Raw genomic sequence first — 22954 nt, 5'->3', positions numbered from 1 at the left:
ATTCAAACGAGTTTTATATTGAAGCGTAACGAACCACACTACCAAAAAGAAGTTTCTAAACTTTTCATGGAACTGGTATTCTTGATTTTTCCTCTACACACTTTTGTTCTATTCCCAAGAAAAGCCATCTTTTACTTTCCTAAACTAGATCAGCCGTTATTTTCTAGAAAACGAGAACACAAACTAAAATTCGCAAACCAGATTTTGTCCATAGCTTATATTTTCTCTCTAAAATACGTAACCTTAAAAGAAGCGTAAGAATTCAAGTCACATTGCGGTATATAAGCAGTATCTAACTGAACAGCATTCAATCGATAACATCGTAACGACTCGGTATACCTGTGCAAAACTCTAGCTTCAGCGGACAACTCTCTTCCAAGTCAGTAGAGTACAAACAATTCGTAAATTCTTCTATAAATATACGACATATTAAGTGGAATCATTCAATATACATTTTCATAAACATTATTGTAATGTCTTTGTTGTTGCATCCAATATTATTTATTATTAAATGATTGAAAACATTCTGTTCTAGTGCATGGTATATGTGACCTTTCCATGTTTGTTTTTCGACTATTATTAATGTCATGTTACCTTTATTGAAATTATTGGATTGAAGTATGAAGTGGTGGTTGAATTAATTATGTTAATAAGTACATATATATGGAACTATAATATTTCATCAAAGATATTTTTATAAAAGTTAGTGTGAATATAGTAAGAATTCTTTCGGATGAAAAACTTGTTAAATAAGTGATTGAATCGTATTTTATCCTGCGTAAAATTCGGAAAGAGATATGTCGTATAAATTCGGATTTATAACACCATAAATTCGATGTCCACGGGAGGGACATTTATGACATTGCCTGGTAAGGTTCAGAATCGACGTCGAGTTGATTCAGGTTAGGTTTCGAAACCAATTGAGGGACTCTGTGGAAAATGATACAAGTACATTTTTTCCCAGAAACATGATGAGTACAGGAAATAACACAAAAGATCTGTATTTATCTAGAAAATTTCGCTATAAATTTCCAATCCCTTACGATATTATAACGTTTTATAAAAATATTATACACGTATATTAATTGTCTAACGTTTAGAAGAAGTTCAAAGATTCGCTTAATACTTTTCTCATTGCTATTTCTCGTCCACTTAGATTCCGCGATTTTGTAAAATTTAAAGAAATTCAAATATTTGTAACATTATAATAAACTATGTTGTTTGATCCTCCTAATATGTTCAATATTTCGTCATTTATATCACTTACTCCTCCGAGTATCTTAATTCATATATACTAAGCTAATAGGTTAATCTTAGTTCTTTGCTCCCCCTGTATCCTGAACATGTTTACCTCTTATAGAAGTTTCGTTGTAGTCGACGACAGGCTACGAACTCAGACTGCCAAGGAGCCATCGATTTGTCAAGCTTAGCTGGGCGATTTGGCAGGCTGTCACAAAAGCATCACGCGATGTTCCAGACGATTGGCCATACGTATTATATAGGCGGTCGGTGACCGCTATTGATTATCGCGCGCTGCCAGTGACATTCGGTGGGAAATAATACGCGCGGCCATTAGAACTAACCGGGCCAGGTCGCTTCGATTTCCGGATTTGCAAGGGAGCTAACCGCCGCTTTATCACGGGAACTCGATTCTATCGGTCGTTTATCGACCGCACGACCCCGAGGTCGACGCGTAAATTTTTCCCACCTCCTCAACGCTTGGCCTGCACGCCGCTGATTTCCTTCTAGGAACTTACATTTTTCAATCGAGCCGCAATGGAAGATAGAAACTGCGATCGTAGAGTTTTCTACAGAGTATGTGGAGGATGAACTATGGAATGGAATGAACTATGTTCGAAATTTTATACTAGCATTGTAATTCGAAGATGATTTTAATTGGAAAAAAGACTTGAGACTTCGGTTCGATCATTCTGATATGCGTTGTTGAGTTGCATTTGTTTCGTGTTACTTCAATATCATCGTGTTTGAAACAAGCTTTAGTAATAATTCAGCTGAGTGAGTTTCTTCTTCGTCACTGTTAGAAGTAAAAAACATTCGAATCTCGTAATTCAGCTATTCGATCGATCGATTCTCTTTGTCGATATAATAAAACCCAAACGCAAAAACAGATCTGTGCTGAATCTGGATATTGGGAAAGTTCAGTACTCTTGAAATGCAAAAAGCAGTCCTTAAGCACCCCTATAATTAACGCAAGAACCATCATTCCTGAAGTGATCCAGAAATATGAGATTGGTAATTATTTACTCAGAGAAAAACACGTACATGTATAGTAGCATGAATCGCAGATTTTGTCCAATTTACATCAATCTATCTTCTTTAAAATCTTCTTCTTAATCCCTTGAAAACTTCTGAAAAATTCAGTCAAGCTGGAAAATTCTAGAGATTATTACAATAACGGAAGGTGCATTCGGCAAATCGAAATCGTCCGATTATCATCAGATTAGAAACCCTCAGCGTGTAACGATCGGAATTTTTATTTGTTTCCTCCATTTTGCTTGGTCTTTATCACAGGGACAGGGAGATTCGAGTAATTCGTCGCTGGTCGTCTCGTCAGCGAAATTACGGCCGCATTCAGTCTGATGTGACAAATATCTCCCTGGAACGAGAGATCCAACCTCTCTGTTCTGATTTTCTTGTTGTTTTTTTTAATTGCTCCATCCATCGGGAAACATCGAACTTGCCGGACATGAAAGATATTAAACCTTCTGCTAGCTACTGGTATTTAAAACGTATAGGTATGTCGTATAAAGCACATTTCCTACGACTTTGGAATTAAAAAACAACGATGTGCTCGGGTGCGGTTAACCGATTATAAACGTGAAACATCGTAAACGTAAAACGACAATGTTGTAAACTTTGAAAAATCCTGATTTTCAGGATGTTCAAACGGTCAATACTAAATACGCAGCATTAAAAGTCGCGAAGAAAAAACGTGATCTGCTTGTTGAAATTTCTATAAGACTACGTCTGCTCACTGTCCTCGTGCGAAAGAGACCTTACGCATTCCATTGAAACGCTCGAGAAATAGCTAAGTAATTAATGAAATCAGGTTAACTGATGCGAGAGAAAATGTGAGAAAATCGTAGAGAATTTGAAGAGACAAATGGGCTTTTCGAAAAAGAATTACAGCGATGTTCGGGAAACTTGTTAAGTATCGTAAATTCAGCTGAATAATGTTCCAACGATGGAGTGTGGGACTTCCGTTTCCACGAAAGAAGTAATTGCTGAAGTATTTGATTGGTGATAAACGAGGATATCGATAAACCAAGAGTTGATTGTTTGCTGCATGCAGTTTTTGTTACTGGCGAGTATTTATATGGAGGAAGTTTCTACAAATACGGTTGGTAGCTCAACGAGATTTTTAACGAACGCATTGTCCCAGACTTTCTACCTAATCTCTTAGAGTTAAATCTAACATTGTGCGCTAGAAAACCACATTCGAATAAACGACACGTAAAAAATAAAAGTCATATCGTAGGAGGTATCGTTTCATTCATAATTAACTGCACTACACGCAAGTAAAACAAGTGAATTTACATAATTAACAGCGGTTTATTAATACTTTTCGTTGAAAAAGGAATGTGTGTTCATTTATCGAGTAATACTATCAGCAATTAACGACCTGCCATTTTCCACGCAGATACCTTGAAAAAAATATTCGAACAAACGTATAAGAAAGCAATCAAAAAACCGAATAATTATCCGTAAAACATTTCGTGTAATTTTCTGTCGCATTTGACAGTAGGTACATTTAAATTTCTGATACAATAAACCCCCGAGCATTTTCCAATCATGCACTTTCCAATCTAGTTTCAAATACTTCTTTTTTAGCTTTCTTTGCCTATTTTCTGCATGTTGAAACTTTTATATTATTCGAATCCTATAAAATCCACGATTTCCAAAGTTCGAGAACCAATTAAAACGATCAATTCACCTTCCGAAAAATGCCAATTATTCCTACTTCGATTCAGCATCTATCGAAGGAACATCTAACGGTAAGTATATACTGTAGGTCACTCCTGACCCACATACACGAAACTTGTTCGAACGTAAAGCACCTAGGTCAGCGTTCGAGTTATCTGAACAAGCGATTCGCGTTACTCTTCGCCCCCAGTTGCGAAAGATCCATTCTACTAGGACTCTAAATGACTACGTCGACTAAGTTGAAGCTAATTCAGCGAACCTTTTCCAGATGTGAACGTGAGCATATTTTTCGATCAGCTTGGCCAGGAGCTGATTTATACGGCTTGCGTGGGTCTACTTGAAAGAGCGTTCCGTTGCCTCGGGAACGATCTGACGGCTTTCCTGACCACCCTCGATGGCGTGAACGATGTCGTGCAACACCAGTCCGGATCCGAGGCGGAGGCAGAGTTCGTATGCATTGCCACGCCGGAAGCGATCGAGCTTCATTTTACGACTGACCACCCGTCTGTTGCGTATCTATTAGTCGGTAGCCTAAAGGGCATCGCCAGACAATTTTATAACGATGATGCCAATGTACATATTCTACCCGATCCATACAACACCAAATTTTTTAGGTAAGTAGTTTTCGATAATGCATTTACATTCTTTTTATTTTGTTTTTTTGTTTTTATTCCCTCTACAATGAAAAATCTCGTACATGCTTGTTTACAGAACGAATTTTTTTATAGTTCATTTTGCGCTTAGTTACAATCTCCAGCGAATGAAATAACTGTAGCAACGGCATATTTGAATATAAAAATTTTAATAAAGTTGGTACGCAGAGGCGAAAACATAGTCACACACGCGCAGGAAGAGGGTTGGCAGAATTTAATCCAGAAAGCGGCTCCTCAACTGCTTTTTATTCTGCTTCCATGTACCGTTATAGATTTAAGCTGAGAATATGTATTTGAAATCTGGTACGTCCAACGGCCAACTTGCGATTTATTGATCGTCGGAACACTCGAAACGAATAATACGCACCGATGTACGATAGTTCTGTATAACATTCAAAAGAACAATATTTAGTATTTGCTCGTTCGATCGGTAGCCGCTGTGCGTGTAGACATCGTATCGCTCGATTTACACCTATACTGAAAGAGTTCTAGAAATTGCGCCACTATGAAGTGGTCAAATATTGATCGCCGATGTTTGCAGACATTTAAACCAGGAACATACGGACAGCCTGCCGATTTCAAGAAATTCATTATACATTCCCCATAGGAAACGAATTCGTTAAATAGTAAATCAGCTTCCAATTACTTCTAAGAAAAAGACACCGTCCAAATAGTTCGAGCCCAGTTCCGTAATTAGTTCGAATTAGCTCCGTTTTGATTAAGGCACCTTGTAAGGAAAATCGATTCGCACAATGTATGATAGAATGAATTCAAAAAGTAATCAGCAATCTAATAAGTAGATAAGAAATTGGGGTTGCTTTTGTGCACCTCTATGGAATTTGATTTGAAAAGTTATGAAGTTTGGCGATTTGAATACTTTTTGAAAATTGAAGTATTTGAAAGTCTGAAATTCAAAATTTGATCTAACCTATAACATGGTTCGACTTTGTACACTAACCGGAGGCACTCCGTCCTACAAGCGTAATGACGTTCACTGAACTGCTTCGCAGGTATCATATCACTCCAGAGCGCTATAGCGAGCATTTGGTGGTCGATCCGGAGATCGACGATAATCTCGACACGGTTACGTCCCCGTTCCGTCCACTGTCGACCGAAGCCACGGACCTACGTATGGGGGTAGCAAGCTTCTGCAAAGCCTTCCCATGGCACTTTGTGGTTGATCGACAATTAGAGCTGGTGCAGCTTGGAGTTGGATTTATGAGGATTTTCGGGCATCATCTTAATCGATTAGGAAGAGAAATATCGACGTACTTCGCTTTTACACGACCACGCGGAGTTACTTTGATCTTTCATGAGATACTGAAGCGCGCGAATACACCTTTCGTGCTCACCCTACAAAGACCGCAGGGCGTCGATAAATATCCCGCGGAGGTATCTGAATATACAATGTTATTCTTATGCAAATCGATAAAATTATTACACGTACAACGATCAGACCTTTGCCGAATTGCATATCGATGCACGAAATCAAAGATTTAACTTTTACCGTGACAGGGATCGAGATTAATCTCTGATTAAATTTTGTCACGGTTGCTGAAAGTTTGAAGGAATAATACGAGATGAAACTAAATTAGCCTTTATGAAGATCGATGCAAATCTAATTCGATCGAAGATTGTATTACGTTATACGTATTTTTAGGATATTTCTGTAAAATGTTGAAGCATCGAATATATTATCCATATCGAATAGAGTTACAAAAATTTTACTACTAATAGGATTTCAATCATTCCAGGGTTTGGAGATGAAAGGTCAGATGGTCCATTGTCCTGAATCGGATTCCATTCTATTTGTGAGTTCGCCATTCTTGAACGGTCTAGAAGGATTAACTGGTCGAGGACTTTTTATATCTGATATTCCATTACACGACGCCACGAGAGACGTTATCTTGGTTGGGGAACAGGCCAGGGCACAGGTATAATAAAATTCACATTTTATCCTCTCTCCGGTATCGTTACATTTATATTTATAGAATTCATATGAGCGACAATATTATACATTCCATTAAGCGATGCGTTATGTTATGAGCAATGTAAAAGAGAATTTCAACTTGCAATTTTATCCGTCGATGAAAATTTCATCAATGAATAGATCTTTTGAAGTATTCATTAGGATTTTCAATTGGGTAGAATGATGTTCAGATTGTAATACATCTTTAAAGGACGCGTCTGTTTGAAAAGATTTTGATTCCTCAGGATAGAGGGCAACAGCGTACAGAGCGTTACGTTCTAGATGGCGACACTATCCAGTACAGTGGATGGAATCAAACATGTGCTGATAAAGTCGTTCTCTTTATAAATCCATTATTTAAATTCTCTTTTTTTTGAAAATTATATAATCATACGGAAGAATAATTTTAATTAAAAATTAATTTTCTGATACAGGATGGTTTGAGAAGACGGATGGATAAATTGAAAAGCTCTATAGAAGAAGCAAACCTAGCTGTGTCTGCGGAAAGAGAAAAGAATGTCAGCTTGCTTCATCTTATATTTCCTCCAGATATAGCAAAGCGTTTATGGTTGGGTAAATATTTCAATTACGGTTAAACCAATAGAAAAGTCCTAGTATTTTAACTTTCGTTTCTTATTTGATCTTGAATTGTAATTTTATCTGAATTCAATTGCATATTTTTCTTTCAGGAGAGACAATCGAGGCAAAAACTTATCCTGAGGTGACGATGCTTTTCAGTGATATTGTCGGTTTTACAGAAATTTGTTCTACCGCGACACCAATGATGGTTATCAACATGCTTCAAAACCTTTATGAACAGTTTGACTCATTTTGTGGCCAGTTAGATATTTATAAAGTGCGAATTTTACGCAAATGAGTGTATTATCTTCTAAGACTTATTATGAAGATAATCAATCAAAATTTCAGGTGGAAACAATTGGAGATGCCTACTGCGTTGCATGTGGCCTTCATCGTAACACTCACATTCATGCACAACAAATAGCTTGGATGGCTCTAAAAATGATACAAGCATGTTCTCACCATTTAACTCACAAGGGTAAACCAATAAGGGTAAGGAAATATTTACGTGTCCTTAATGTATTTTACTATTGGGTTTGTATCCCATTGAAGATAGATACCTTTCAGTTGGGAAATTTTTTTAATAAATCTTATATCAATTAAAAGTGTCTCCGACAATGTTAAAATTCTAATCAAATACTATACACCCATGTAGAAATAACTAATATTCCACGTTATACACATATTTCAAGGATATGGTATTTAATTGTTTACTATTCCTATTTATGAGACTATTAAAACTTTTCCCATTTAAAGTATCCCTTGCTTGCGATGACAGAAAGGATGATAAGTAAGGTGACTGCGCTACTGCATTAACTTTCAAAGTAGGTTACGCCAGATTTAATGCGATACAGGCTATAGTTCAGTTAATAATTTATTACTTTGTAATTTACGTCGGTATAATTAAATATTGTATTCTTACGATTTTAAAATTCATTTATCATGTTTGTGATATTTCGAAATTTTCATATAATGGTAATAACACGAAATAAATGTTACATATATTATTCCTTCCTAAAATTTTTTAATTTGAAGACTATAAACTGCAAATGTCTTCTTCTAATTGATAGAATTCCAATTTTTACTTGAATTTTTAATAAGGGAAATATTCATAATGAAAATAATATTTTAGATGCGCATTGGCATTCACACTGGAATGGTACTAGCAGGAGTTGTTGGAAAAAAGATGCCGAGGTACTGTCTTTTCGGACACAATGTTACCTTAGCTAATAAGTTTGAATCTTTAAGTGAACCTCTTCGTATCCACATTAGTCCAACGACGTATGTGTAAGTATTTTCCACTTATAACATTAACGATATCAAATCGATAATATAGCAGTGTACTACGTATATATATTCTTACAGTAAGTCTCATGTCACTTACATTGTGATTTGTTTATGGCAGTTTGTTGAAATATCCTATATCAGGATTTGATCTGGAACCACGACAAAAGGAATTCTTACCAAAGGAATTTCCAGCTAACATAGAAGGAACGTCTTACTTTCTGAATGGCTACAAACACAAGGACGTTGACGTCACTTTCCCGTTGGATTTACATATTCAGAGCGCGATCAGGGAATACGGGCTCGGGAGCAGCGTGTAGATACTTAAATAATAAAAACCATTCCAACGAATATACGTCGTTCATGAATGTCGCTATACCAACGCTACTCTGTCCATACTAACAACACTTTCTCGGTAAACGTCTGTTTCTAATGAGTTCACAAACTGGTACCGTGTAACAACGCTGATTCTAACCAGCCTAAACGGCCAATTCCCGGGCCGATAATATTTATACGCAGAGTATTAGGTTACAATTATTATATACTTATGACCATGTGAGCAAATAAATCTGTATCATAAATCATCTGATTTATTTAATTTGTCGACATTCCACCGATATCTACTCTGTCACGAATGCCACCTTCCTTCATTAACGGCCGGATATTAACGCTGCGTAACTTTATCATCCGACATTGATCGATCTACAAATTTGTGAGAGATAAAAAGACAGTTATCATTTAATTAACTTTATTATATTACGATCTAAATAATAAATAGCCTGCAGTCGAGTTTTACCAACAAACATTCTATTTCCCAAGCGTATACAACTGCGAGAATATCAATATCTCGAATGCTTACCACGAGTCGATATAGCGCCATTCTTTCATTCCGTTCCTTACTAACCACTATCCCTTTGAAACCGACCAGTTGGTTTTATTTTTGATAAGACTTGTTCCAGATTCGAATCTTTTACAACGTGATTCTTTGTTCGTGGAAATAATAGAACAATTTGTATTCTTTACCGAAGAAGCCGGTTATCGTTACAGGCTGCTCCGTGGCGCGTTGTCCGACCAGTTCTTTCTTTCCTTCCTTCCCTTCGACCTGATACTCTATCGGTGCACTTTCCCCCGCGACATTACTTATTTACCATGGTACGTTACGTTCCCGTGATCGCGTCCGTTCCGGTTTCCTCCTCGCCACCACTGTTTCCCTTGATTTCTACCATTTAGCCGCGACGTTAATGTCTCGAATGTCGTTTCATTTGCACGAAACCCATTGTCCAAGGAAAAGAAATGTGATCGTAAAGGAAGACGAGTGGAGTACCTATGTTTAGTCGTGCTGAGATTTAAATCCTACCAACGTTTCTGACTTCCATATCAATTTCTAAATTAGTATAGCTCTCTGTTACTAAATACTAAATATTCTTTTAATTCTACACAAATTTTTTATTGATCGTTAAATTTCTTTATGGCTACTATCATCACAGGCTTCAATTACATTTTATGATATATTCTCTTAGATAAATGTCATTTTACGAATAGAAATATGTTGTTCATATTTATAGTTCACCAAACATCTTGATGTTCGCTATGTTGACTCATAGATATTAATTTAACTTAAATGCTACACATTATATCGAGACTCGTCAATTTCAAAATGTATATAATAGACTGTGCAAATAATCGCTCTTCTTCGAACATCCTAATTGTTTTTTCGGCTTTATTTTGCAAGATCTTTGCATGACCATTTCGAATTGGCGTTTTCATGATTTCAACATGTGAATCGAATTTATCTTTCGTTCCAGAAAATAATCATAATCTATTAATAAGCATTGTAAACAAACATATTGAACAATTAAATCCATACGATGCAATTGATTGTATTAAGAATTAAAGTGTATATTACAGATAATTGTAAATATTACATGTATTAAACGTATAATGAAATAATGACGTTCAATATGTCGGTATTATATAAATATAACGTAGCAATTCTAAAAAAAATTGCACAATTTTCCAATAAATGTTACAGGTATTAAATTAATGCAGCAGGAAACTGTAATATTTCAAGGACAACTAATTAGAACGTAGCACGAAGAAGATTTTTTAAATTGGTTATGAATTTCGTTATTATCGAATTTTATTTTCAACTTCATTGGAAATCGGTTTTTGAATAACCATGACTGGGCTGGCCAGTTCAACATGTAATAAGACAATGGTAGTATTACACTTTCACAGATCGATACTCGAGTGAACTTTACTTTCAGCTTCGGCTAAAATCTACAGATAATCATGGCACAATCTGATACAGTAGAACTCTCTTTATTGGAATGAAATTTTAGTTAGTGCCGGATTAAATGAAAGTCCTGTGAGATTGAATCCACTTATCTAAATGTGAATTCCTATTATTTGAATGAGGAATCGTACGTAGTGAACGGAATTAGGAAGCCACTATTACATGAACTATCTGTCATATGGCAAGTTCTAATAAATGGACTATTACCTTTAATTAAATACTAATTTTTCTTCTATTTTGTTATAACCACACTTTATAATCACTATACGATTTCATATTTCCTTATAAAAACAGCTGACAACTAGACATGAAACAGATATGAGTTACTGAAAAAGTTAAGTTACTGAGTTACTGAAAAAACATGCTTTCACTTTTCGATTATTAAAAATTTGAAACCCCGTTATCAGGGAATTACAACCTTTACGCTAGACTGATTTCATACCTTTTGCACAAACTATATTGTATCATTAGTGCAACTGTGTCATAGGTAGAAAGCAGGATCGATAAATTCTTCCAATATTAACTTCGGTTGTATGAATTATTTGTTCCCTGATAGTAGCTCGAGATAAATGAAGTTCTGCCGTAATGGTTTCCAGTATTGCAAAAGTAGCCAATCACGCGTTTGTTCGAAGGGTCCCTGTACTGGTTCGTACTATGTCGACACTCATAATTCCGGAGCATACACGCGTTATTTTACCGAGTTGTCACAAAAGAAATCGGGGGAATAGCGTAAAACTAAAAAGCCGGCAAGAAAGGAATTACAAAAGAACCGGCAATGTCCTGGTTGCCTGGTTGCGCGGTCGCACACATAATACCGGCGTATCTGACCGCGTGCTTTTTCGCGTTCCTTGCCTGTGTAAACGTACCTTTACTATTTCTTATGCTGCCATTCATCGCAACGAAACCCGAGGCCGTGCAAAGAGAAAGAAATTAAACATTGGACCTTCCGGCTATGCCGCGTAATCAAACGCCGCTGAAACTAACGAAGCAGTCCGCGGAATGAGACAGACAGAGCCTGATATCAAAATACAAGAAACGAGCCGAATACAGAAAAAGAGAGAGAGAAAGAAAAAAGGAAATAGCACGCGCGAGAGTAGGCATAGGGGAATAATAACTTAGATGACGTGCAATGAAAAGTACACGTAGAGAGAGAAAGAGAGAGAGAGAGAGAGAGAGAGAGAGAGAGAGAGAGAGAGAGAGAGAGAGAGAGAGAGAGAGAGAGAGAGAGAGAGAGAGAGAGAGAGAGAGAGAGAGAGAGAGAGAGAGAGAGAGAGAGAGAGAGAGAGAGAGAGAGAGAGAGAGAGAGAGAGAGAGAGAGAGAGAGAGAGAGAGAGAGAGAGAGAGAGAGAGAGAGAGAGAGAGAGAGAGAGAGAGAGAGAGAGAGAGAGAGAGAGAGAGAGAGAGAGAGAGAGAGAGAGAGAGAGAGAGAGAGAGAGAGAGAGAGAGAGAGAGAGAGAGAGAGAGAGAGAGAGAGAGAGAGAGAGAGAGAGAGAGAGAGAGAGAGAGAGAGAGAGAGAGAGAGAGAGAGAGAGAGAGAGAGAGAGAGAGAGAGAGAGAGAGAGAGAGAGAGAGAGAGAGAGAGAGAGAGAGAGAGAGAGAGAGAGAGAGAGAGAGAGAGAGAGAGAGAGAGAGAGAGAGATAGGCCAGTGGAAGAAGGAGAGAAATGAGAATATCTTCCGTTTGCGAGAACGAGCATCGTGAGCATCATAGCCATACAGTATTATGTCTCTTCTCTTCAAAGTATGACTATGGTGGAACGAAATTACACGTAATGGTAGAAAATGACGAAGGGAAAGTGGTGAACAGATGAGAAAGGACGGTCGTATTGATGAACATTTATAGAGGAAAAAGCAGCTAAAGGTCGACCGTAAGAAACTACGGCGACTTCTGAAAGAAAAGTTACTTGGATTACGCTGATCGAGATGGCAATTTGGGTAATCTCTCTCAAGCTTTGTTCGATAATACTCATTTGGAGCATCCGATAGAGATATTTTAGAAGATATTCCGGTCAATTTGTTATTCATTGCGTGAACAGATTAATATAATAATACGAGAGTAATTTGGAAAGTTTAAAGGTTAATCCACAGATAATAGGAATATTTGAAATATTTGGCATGATAAAACCGACCATTCATGTCATAAACGATCTTAAAGTCTAGTAATTGAAAGAATATATCGAAAAATGAAAGAAACTTGAAACCCAAAGTCGTATATTATCATTATCGGATCACGTGAATTTTTTAAGTAATCCTGGTGAAAAAGAAGTGATTGCTCAATTTCTAGAACATTCGTCTAATAATGACTTCCATTCATCCGTCAGTCTGTCGACAATGGGTGCAAATTAAGCTTGACTGAACGGAGCATCCTAAGCAAGAGATAATTTCTTTCTTCCACTAGCTGATTCATAATAATTCGAATTCGGTAAATATATTGTGTGTTGAAGTTTACAGTATCTCCGCTTTACACTCGAAATGTACATTATTCCATCCGAATGAGTACATTGTTCCCGTGCCAGGGATCCTCCTTGCAATAGATTGCTCATTGTACGCTAATGCACCGAAGTAATCGATTAGCGAGCACTTCTGTGCATTTAGAGAATCATCGGACGTGTATGTCAGACTATTAATTAGGTGACGCATCTGGGCTCGCGGCCACCGTACGAAATTTCACAAGTTTCAAATCCGTTTTAATTGGAAACGCGAGTATCATCGATCGAACAAAACGCGACAACTCACCGTAATATCTGTTGAATGAAACGTAATCGATGCTAATGAAAGTATGAAAGTATTTTGCGCAATATTCCGTGTCACTGAAAATAATTTGAACGAAGTTCATTTCCTTCAATTTAACGCGTTTCTACATTTTTGTCTTTACGCATTTAATTAGTTATGGTAAAATACAAAAAAGAAAAAGGGATGAAATTGAGAGAAGTTAACTCGAAGGATAATAACTTACAAACGAGTTAACTTTCATTTTTACATAGCTACGTAAATACTTTAATAAGATACTCACGTGGTTAAACGCTGATGGTAGGATATTTCAACTATCCCAAGTTTAATATACGCGGCATTATCTACATTCTCAGCTTAATTACATTCTCTTAATAGTTTGTAACAGCTCCAAGTAAACTGATACTGAGGTATCCTGAAATTAAGAAATCATTTTATTATGCGAAAGAATCGAAGTTCAGTGAATTATTCGAATTATTTGCTACTAATGATTTACGTCTATGATTTTGATATTTAAAGATATGTAAAATTATCCACGGAAAACTGTTGAAGGATAAAAAGTATTCGCAAAAATGTTCGCGACTAAAGTATAGTACAAACAAAACAATAGAACACGAGGAAAAGTTGTGCATCATGGAGTTCTATACTTATACAAGCAGGTTAATGAGTGAAAAAACTTGGATGGACATTGTATTTAACTGAAGTAATGAAAGTTTACCAATTACCAGAGGAACAATGTTTGTTAGATACTTTGTATATTTTTCACGCCTTATAATTAACTAATCGTGTTGAAAAATGTCAGGAATTGATTTAAGCTTAGGGTTGCGTTATATCGTGCAACTGGAACAACTTGAAAATTGCGGAATATGTAGATACTTCGAAAACTTTATTAATTTCCGTTGAATTTCCATTCATAGGATTTAAGAATTGCTTTTTTAGAATTTTTTAAAAATATCACAATAAAAATAATTCTTTGACATTTGTATAGAATTAAATAATCGATAATTAAATAAATAAGGAATATCTAATAACACTTATTACTTCGTCGCAGCTATAACTGATTTTATTAGCAAGTTTTAATTTTACGCTCAGTTTTTGCTAGAGAACATAAACATTTTTCATTCTTCACGTTTTAGTCCCTGCTCATCCTCTTCCCATGGCGAACAGGACAAGTATGAGACAATGAGACAGGCTTGAAAAATTACCGCAGTACTGTCTACTGCAAAAGTTTCATTAAGAAACACTTGGTAATTTATTTTCGCACCTACAACCGTGTAAGTCCTCTCTTTTTATTCAAATCTTAGTAAACAGAATCAAACAAGTCTGCTACAGAGGTTCTTAACAAAAAAAGATTAGAAGTTCTTAAAAGGAAGAATCCTTAGAGAAAGGAGATAATGATTTAACATCTGCGGGTAAAATCGGTATAAATATGTATCAACAATATTTCTACTTTATGACGGTATCGATCTTCTTTCATCTTTGAAAGACTGTCATAAAAGCTGCATAAACTGGAAGAAAATGCAATAAAGTCGAAACTACTTCGTTATCAATTAGAACATCTTAATGGAATGCTTTCGACGGAATATGTCATATACAACACGATTTCCGATTCATACCTGTTCTCCCATATCTATTCTCATAATGCGAGCACGAATGCACGATATTGAGATACGCGTGTATTCTTTGTGCCGTTTCATTCAACTGTCTCTCTGATCGATTCGCTTATTCGATTAAACTGCAATGACTTCCGGCTTTTGGAAACGATCCGAATATTAAATATTTAGCGAATACCTCGCTGCGCAGTCGTTTATACGTACCAAAATGTCTTCTTCCCTCTTGTTGACAAAAAAATATTCGAGTATAAACATGGCGCAGTCGAAATTGTTATACACGCGGACAGAAGATTATTCTTTATGAAAGAGCAAATCAAACGAGCAGAATAAAATTTGTTCGCCCGAGGCAGTTTTCGAGGCATACATACACATTTATATAGCTAATATAAAATACGGTCCATTGATTACTATAATGCTCCTTATAGTTAACTATGTAAGTGTATAATATATATATTTTTGAAAGTAAACCTTGAATGACACTAACCTTTGTTTATTTCTGCGTAAGAAATCATTTTCTGTTTCTCATTATAAAATATTTTTGACCGCACCCCGAACATATGCATACGGGAAAGAAGGAGAGCAAAAAGAAAGGAAGGTACATATACGAGCACAAGTTAAAATTATTGGTATTACGAAACCAAAAATTTATCGCGGATACGAAAGCTTACATCTCGTTTCCGACTAACGTACTGAATTTTCAAACGCGCAACACCAAACCCTTTAACCATAATAATTCTACATTGTATACGTATCGTCAATATCGTACGCAATTCACTACGGAAAAATATTTCATGGACAATTTATCCTACGATCGGAATAACGGGACGTTATCTGGTATTTCTCGGAGTTACACGAAATCATGGTTGATTCGGTTAATCTGTTCACGCGCGGGAAGAGATCATATAAAAAACTATTCTACGCGAGATATTATTAGCGTAAAAAGATATTTTGTCATGAATGGGATGAGGTCGAGAGACGATGCATGAAATACACGAACGAGGGGACTATGGTGAATGGAACGTAATTTATTCAATTGCTACTAATAAATGGTGTACTCCCGAACAGCACGGTAGATACGCGCGACTAAAAATTCGCCCGCCATTGCCACTCCCTCTGCATTCTGATTTAACGTTGATCAATCGTAACTTCGGCGTTCGAACACTAACATACACGAAGAGAAAACGAACGATCCATTTCCACGACTGATTCGTTCCACAATGGCTATTGTCTCTGACGCGTTTATTTACGCTTGGCAGCCTTGCCGACTAACATTTCACGAGCCTAAAAAACGCCGAATACAAAGCTGTCGCTAACGATTTAAGTCGCAATAAATACAATTATTCAATTGCAAAGGTAACGTTATAACCTACATATCGAACGATGGTTACGTACAATTCATCCACGTTAGTTCGTATTGAATAGTGACCACGAAGCGAGAATATCGGCAACACGATGCGTTCTCGCGTATAGATTAAAAGGAATTCCCATGATCGAATCGATAGAAGCGAAGCGTGCTCGATCGATGAATTCTAAAGTTTGCGCCGGAACTATTGGATTTAAATTACACTCATCGAACATTTACACCTGTACAATAGAAAAATATAGTCGACCATACGTCCATCATGTCGCGCGTAGATTCGACTCTGTTTCGAGATAACTCGTGCCACGTGCTCGCCAAATGCGTATACACTATACATGCGTCTTCGTATGTATTCACAGTCCAAAAGAGATTGTTTACCGCGACCCGCGTACCGTCGTGTGAATGTCGACCGTGTTTACCGAGGGGGCTTGGGAACTTCTTCGTAGAAGTGAGGTAAGAGCGATAAACAAACTAACCTCGAAGTTTAGTGGTTACATGCTAGACTGACAGTTAGATATATTATACATATACATACTTGTGACTTACGATGAACTTAAATTATACCTCTGCTCTGGTGGCAGTTTGAGGTACTTCAATAAAAGATTTGACTTTGATCTTATAGATTTCAATTCATAGTTAAATAACTAATCTAAAAAATCTACGAAACGTCGGGCACTTTTTATGAGATACAAATTTTAGTCTATAAAAGATGACTTGAAACGATATATTGAAGAAGTGGATAATGTATTTAGAATGAATGATTCTTACCATTGAACGTGATCACGACGCATAAAATGTACAACGTCGTACCAGGATCGCTGTCTCGTTATATTTACAAAAATCGTGATTGTTACTTTCGGATGGTATTTCTGCATCGGTGAATCGCGAAGGATTTGATTTAGGATGTGCAGAACCCGTACGAGAAACGTACACTCGAGTTTCTAAGGAATCGAAATACAGAGAGACCGGCCAAAGACGCGTGACGCTGTAGGTCGGGTATCGGCCGCCAGGAGCGCAGCAATCGCGTACGCTAGCCTCAAGACTTTCTCGACACTCAGTCTGCCGGAGTCTGCAGCGCGCGAAAGTTGTATGTGCGACGCATAGCGTGTGTTATATCGGGCTCGTACAGGATTTCGTTCGCGCGTCAGTGTTCTGCGATCGACAGTTTCTTTATCTTTGTGCAACGTAATGTGACAATCGGGACGCACGCCTCAGTTCGTGATCGATATCGATTCTCGCGGTATCGAACGTGGATAAATAGATCGCAAGTGTCGCTGTTGTCGTTTTTCGTTTCTGTAACTCGTCGAACGCGTTACCACGTGATTTTTCTCTAGAAAGTTTGTAACGCGGAGGCAACCGTGTTTTTCGTGCGGCGACTTACAGTGAGTGTTTTGATCATTTCCGGAGTGTGATTAATTTGCGAGTCGTTCCGTGAGCCTTCGATGTATATCGATATATACACGATGTACGCGTTGCGGTGAAAACGGAGGGAAAAAGAATTTAAGCGGGAGTGGCGTTGGTAGTTTCGTTCGTTTCGTTTCGTGGATCAGCCACTCTCTGTCTTTGTGTGTGTCGCAGCTGCGGCGTCTCTCGCAACTGGCCAAAAGAAACAGAGAAGGAAAAGGAGCAAGGTTGCTGGTGGCGGCTCCGATTGACGGATAGGATCGTTCCAGCTTCCAGCAGCGGGCAGAGCGTCCACCTTGTATGGCAGTAAGTGTTGATATTTTTTTTTCTTTCCTCGACCGGACTTGATTATTCTCTTTCTCCGCGCGCGTCTTTGACTATGACCTTCTTGGGATGTACACGAATAAGAGTAGTCGATCTCTTACCTTACTAACCCCCTCCCTCCGTGGCACACGAGGCAGACGGTACATTCGAACACGCTCTTTTCTTCGAGTAACCTGGACTCGCTCGGAATGGAATCTTGCCTTGGGAACACGAACCACCACTGTACGAGGAACTTGAACGTTCATCTCTTTTCTCTCTAGACCTTTCGTTGCTTGAACTTCGGTGAGCAACCGGCAAGAAATGATCGTCGTGCCCTGATCGTTCGATTTACAATGTTTTCGCGTCCTCGACAGTACTTAAAAGCCGTGCACCATAAAGTTATAGTGATTCTTTCCGAAACGAAGTACCATCGCGTTGTCGTTTGAAAGTTCAGAACATCGAACCTGTAGTTGGCAGGTATTCGGGAGCAAGTCGACCAATCAAAAAACAGTGCCGATCCTACGCGGTCGTTCCCTAACCGTTACAAAATGCCCTGATTGTGTTCAGTCCTTTCGAATTAACACGCTCTCTAACGTCGCCTTTCAAAGGTGTTCCAACGTGTACCGTAGATTATGCGTTAGAATAAATCACTGTTTCTTTTATCGATTCCTTCAGTTGTGTTTCTAGGTTTTCATGTTGTAAACGTTTTACGTTATAAACGGTTATTTAGGTCTTAAGTATACTATGTATAGGTTATAGGCATCTCTATACTTTCAGCGAATTTCATTGATACACGCTATAAAGGAATAATACATATATGCGTTCTACTTAATAGTTCTTATGTGTTATATTTGAAGAAAACAGAAAATGTTTCTGTTTTACATAATTAAACACAGTGATTTAAGTATAGGTGTAACATCTAGGTAATATTTTGTGCTCGTGGTGATAATCGTAGTAAATTGTATGTTATCTATAGAAAATATTCTTATATAAAATACATAGTACTTGCAGGGATAATGGTACCTTTTAGTGCGAATTTTTTAATAGATATATATCTCATTTGTATAAATTCCTATATAAAATCTGAAATTCAGTAAATTTCGTGATTTGACATTAAGTCTTTTAAAATTTATAAAAAATCTAGATATCTAAGTTAACCTACTTACTGTGCTATTTTTTATATAATCCTCAACATACTTTCTAATTTCCCTCAAAGTTACTATAGTGCAGGGCCCTTAATGAAATTAATGATCCTTTAAAGAGATACCGGAAATGTTTCATTGATTAAATTCCATTCACTGCTTCTGAGATAATGCACCCTTTCTACTTAAGTGCATTTAAACCTCCAGTTTAAAAAACGCTCTTGCTTTGAGTAGTATGCATTTTAAGTAGTCTTCTGTGTAATTTACACTATATAGGTACAATATTTCTATGAAAATTATTTGTTAACAAATAATCGTGTTATCATGTTTTTCCATCGCTATAGTTTTCTGATTTCAAACAAAATATGAAAGAATTGTCATTTCGATTTATCGTCGGGTTTTTTTGACAATATTAAAGGTATTTTTGTTTGTTAAAACAAAAAGGAAATAAAAATTTGAGAAGTGAAACAGTGTTAAAATTCGTTGAAAGCGGACCACTGTCATCGCTGTGTCACTCGCGTTTCTAAAAAAGAATCTAAAAAAGGATGAATCAAACCTGGGGCTACTCGACCATAACATTCTCCGCATTCTCTGCTACCACTAGACGCTGCTAACCGACTGCGCGAATTCATTCGGTTGCGAGACATCCTGAAATCGAAGACGCATCACGTATCGCGTAACACGTATCTCGGTACAAAAATTCCTCACGTCGGCAATGTTTTCGGTGGCTGTCTGCTACGACACCATGACGCGTGAATCCGCGTAAGATAGAAAATCCCGCTTATCCTGGAGAGGAGCTATATGCCCGGTTACACGGGAACGCGACCGGTAAATGGTGACACCAAGAAAGGGCCCCCAGGTGACACGATACACGCGTCTCTGTACGCATTTCGTGCAGAAGTATCTCGAGCGACATTTGTGAGACAAAAGATGAGAAAAAGAGAAGAAACCAAATAAAAAGAAATAAAAAGAAATAAGAAAAAAAAGAAAACATGTTGGAATTTTCTTTATAATTGCTTAAAAGTTTAAACATTCGATAGCAGATAAACGCGTACAAAAACAAAGAAAACAAAAATAAAATGAAAAAAGAGCGAGAAACGAAAAACAAATCCAAAAGCCAGGGTGCCAGGGTGCGTAACGCATTGGGGTCGCTGGGTTTCCGAGTTTGCTAGCCACGCACGTAAATCTGCCGGAGAGTCGTTAGTCATGCTTTATTTCGCTTTAGTTTTCCGTACACGCTGAAATAGCATCAACTTTCCAGGAAGGGGCTGACTCACGCGCTTTTGAAATCCATTCAGAAAGTGACGAATGCCCATGCATGCCACGCACTACCGCCGGCTGGCCGCGCGCCACATGTGTGCCGGCTAATGGCTCGTCTTTCGTTTTATTGCCGCATATGCTGACAATGAAACGTTCCATGGATTTCGTTTTAGCCCCGGTTATCTCTACGACTCTAGAAATTGAATACCGATCGAAGAAGATCTCGATTCGGTTTCTCCGCTGCTGGGTAACCCAGGCCAACATGTGGTATACTTTCGTTCTTATGGATCTGAATATCTGTTACTTAGCACATTGCCGATAGGTAATGGGAATTCTCGTTTTCGTATAACATATGTCGACGATTGGAAGTGAAACTGACAATGAGAAATCTCATTTTGGAATATTTGGGTTATTTCTCCAGTGTTTTTCAAATAATGATAGCTTTTTTTCTTCGAGCTGACGACCTTCTCAGGTTATGATAGAAATTGAGTATTTTGAACTTGACTAAAAATTATTTTCTGTTATTAACATATTCTAAAGGTAAATATTTTAGTAGAGGAAATAATACATTTATGATGAATAGGGAAAGATTTTTCTACCTCACAGTTAGCGTTTCACAGTTAATATACTGGTGACCTAATTTAAACGAAGGTATTATCTTCCGCGTACATTTCAAATTGCTTACTCTTAATTAAGCTGTAGAGTATATCACCTTTCATATAAGAATTCTGTAACCCAGTCTAATTGTTTGTAGGGAAGCAGAACGTTATGTCAGGTTGCAAGGGCTTTATTCGCATCTTTGGAAGTAGGATATCGATGTAATTAAATTATCATAAGTTTTCAGAAACTTGTTATTATTAATGAAGTATTTAAGACGCTTTACGAACCTTTTGTAGATGCATTTGCTTGTGAAAGCACGAATTATACATCGATTAAAGAAAATTTCCTTAGAATTATCAAATAATATATTAATTTAAGCTACATTATCGTCTTATGTTACTTAGAAAACGTGAGTTTAATTTATCATAAGTAACACTTTTGGAACGTGTTGCCGGAATTGACGGTAATTTTTTCTTATTTTAATTTAATGTTTGACGGGGATAACATTTAATGCGGAATTAAATGCGAAAATAAATAGTTTTTATAAATGATTTTAAAAATCCATGCAACTGTCACATAACGTGTTCACTCGGTTTTTACTTTTTATACACTGCTGATTGCGTTCTACGTACAATACAGCACGATTTCCAAGCCATATTGTTGTTCAGCGAAAATTAGTTTGGCTCTGGAGCATGTGTATGAGAACGTTTTGCTTCCAAAAAATTGAATGAAAAAGGTATTTTCACGATTGTATCGTTGCCTCGTAATTTGTAACAATTTGTAACGTTTTAGAAATCGTGTCGGTAATAATACATAAATAGGTTACTAGAAAGAAAGGCTCGCAATATTTATATGCCTCGACAAAATGTAAAGGAAATGTGTCGAACAATACAGCAAGGAAAGTAAACAACATAGAACAAATGATGAAATTATCTAATTGAAATTCAGGCAACTTTTTACGGTACAAATATATACCACTTGATACTTAACGTAGTTCTGAATATCAAGGGAGATACTCGTGTAACGTTAAGTGCACGACGATAATATTGAACAGGTCGGGATTATAAAACTGGTGATAATTACATAAGAAATCGTGCGGTATAGCATCCAGTATTCTCGTGCACTTGGAGGCACTTATGCTTATTAAGTCCATAGTCTCCCTGTGCATCATGTGATAAGGGGTAATGAGATATGGAGAGCAGAGAATAGCTTCTTGAATAGAATGGTCCTAGCATATAATGCTGGTTCCGTTCGGAAATTAATTACAATGTTGTACGAGCAGACCGTGACAATCTGATTGAAATTCGGATTAATTCGCTGGGTGTTCTCGTTTCAAAACTGTCAAAGAATATCCAGAAATGTCAATCTTCGGAGGAGTCTCATTGTTTAAATTCATAATTAAATTATCTCCTTGAAACGGCTATTATCGAAATATGTATGTGTTATATGGTTGCCATGTGGTTTGTTAAATCCGACATCTGACCATTAGGTAAAAATTATTACGTTAATTGATAGGATCGAGCATGGTCTCTATAAAATATACCCTAAATGGTAATGTCTCGTACGTGGAGGCTAGCAAGGTAATAAATGTAAGCTTTTGGTAATGTATTGTAGCTTTAAAGTGTGCCAGCATTGGCGTGAACAGGTCAAGAAAAGTTATTTCAAGCGGGCAGATACAGGTCGAAGTGAAAGGGCCATTGATTTCGTCGCGAAGACAGGTAAAAAAAAATGACAGAGTCGAAATCGAGAATCGCATCCTTGAAAAATTAACCAACTTTAAAATGTCATGGTCGATCGGAATGAGAATAACCGGTACA

At 37.2% G+C, this 22954-nt stretch overlaps 1 protein-coding gene and 2 long non-coding RNA genes across 3 annotated transcripts in view; 1 reads left to right on the top strand and 2 right to left on the bottom strand.

Annotated features, from left to right (window-relative positions):
- Positions 1-9014, top strand: part of LOC100749092 (head-specific guanylate cyclase) — a 48242-nt gene extending 39228 nt beyond the window's left edge. Inside the window, exons 4-11 of the mRNA XM_003491248.4 lie at positions 4214-4559; positions 5609-5990; positions 6353-6532; positions 7002-7140; positions 7257-7423; positions 7495-7638; positions 8279-8433; positions 8552-9014. Coding sequence (XP_003491296.1) covers positions 4214-4559; positions 5609-5990; positions 6353-6532; positions 7002-7140; positions 7257-7423; positions 7495-7638; positions 8279-8433; positions 8552-8750 — 1712 coding nt within the window. The 3' untranslated portion in view covers positions 8751-9014. The remainder of the gene's footprint in view (positions 1-4213; positions 4560-5608; positions 5991-6352; positions 6533-7001; positions 7141-7256; positions 7424-7494; positions 7639-8278; positions 8434-8551) is intronic.
- LOC117151941 lies at positions 8782-10938 on the bottom strand. The gene is made up of 2 exons (XR_004462112.1): positions 9290-10938; positions 8782-9132 (listed from the first exon to the last, which is right to left on the bottom strand). It is a non-coding gene; the product is annotated as an uncharacterized LOC117151941 (long non-coding RNA).
- A 2799-nt stretch (positions 10939-13737) lies between these two features.
- Positions 13738-17571, bottom strand: LOC117151939. Its single transcript, XR_004462110.1, has 3 exons — positions 17197-17571; positions 16653-17128; positions 13738-13870 (listed from the first exon to the last, which is right to left on the bottom strand). It is a non-coding gene; the product is annotated as an uncharacterized LOC117151939 (long non-coding RNA).
- Between the last annotated feature and the right edge of the window lie 5383 nt (positions 17572-22954).

Source organism: Bombus impatiens, unplaced genomic scaffold (genome assembly GCF_000188095.3).
Source record: "Bombus impatiens unplaced genomic scaffold, BIMP_2.2 scf_0543, whole genome shotgun sequence".
NCBI classification, from domain to species: Eukaryota; Metazoa; Arthropoda; class Insecta; order Hymenoptera; family Apidae; genus Bombus; species Bombus impatiens.
This window is presented reverse-complemented; position numbering and strand designations above follow the sequence as displayed.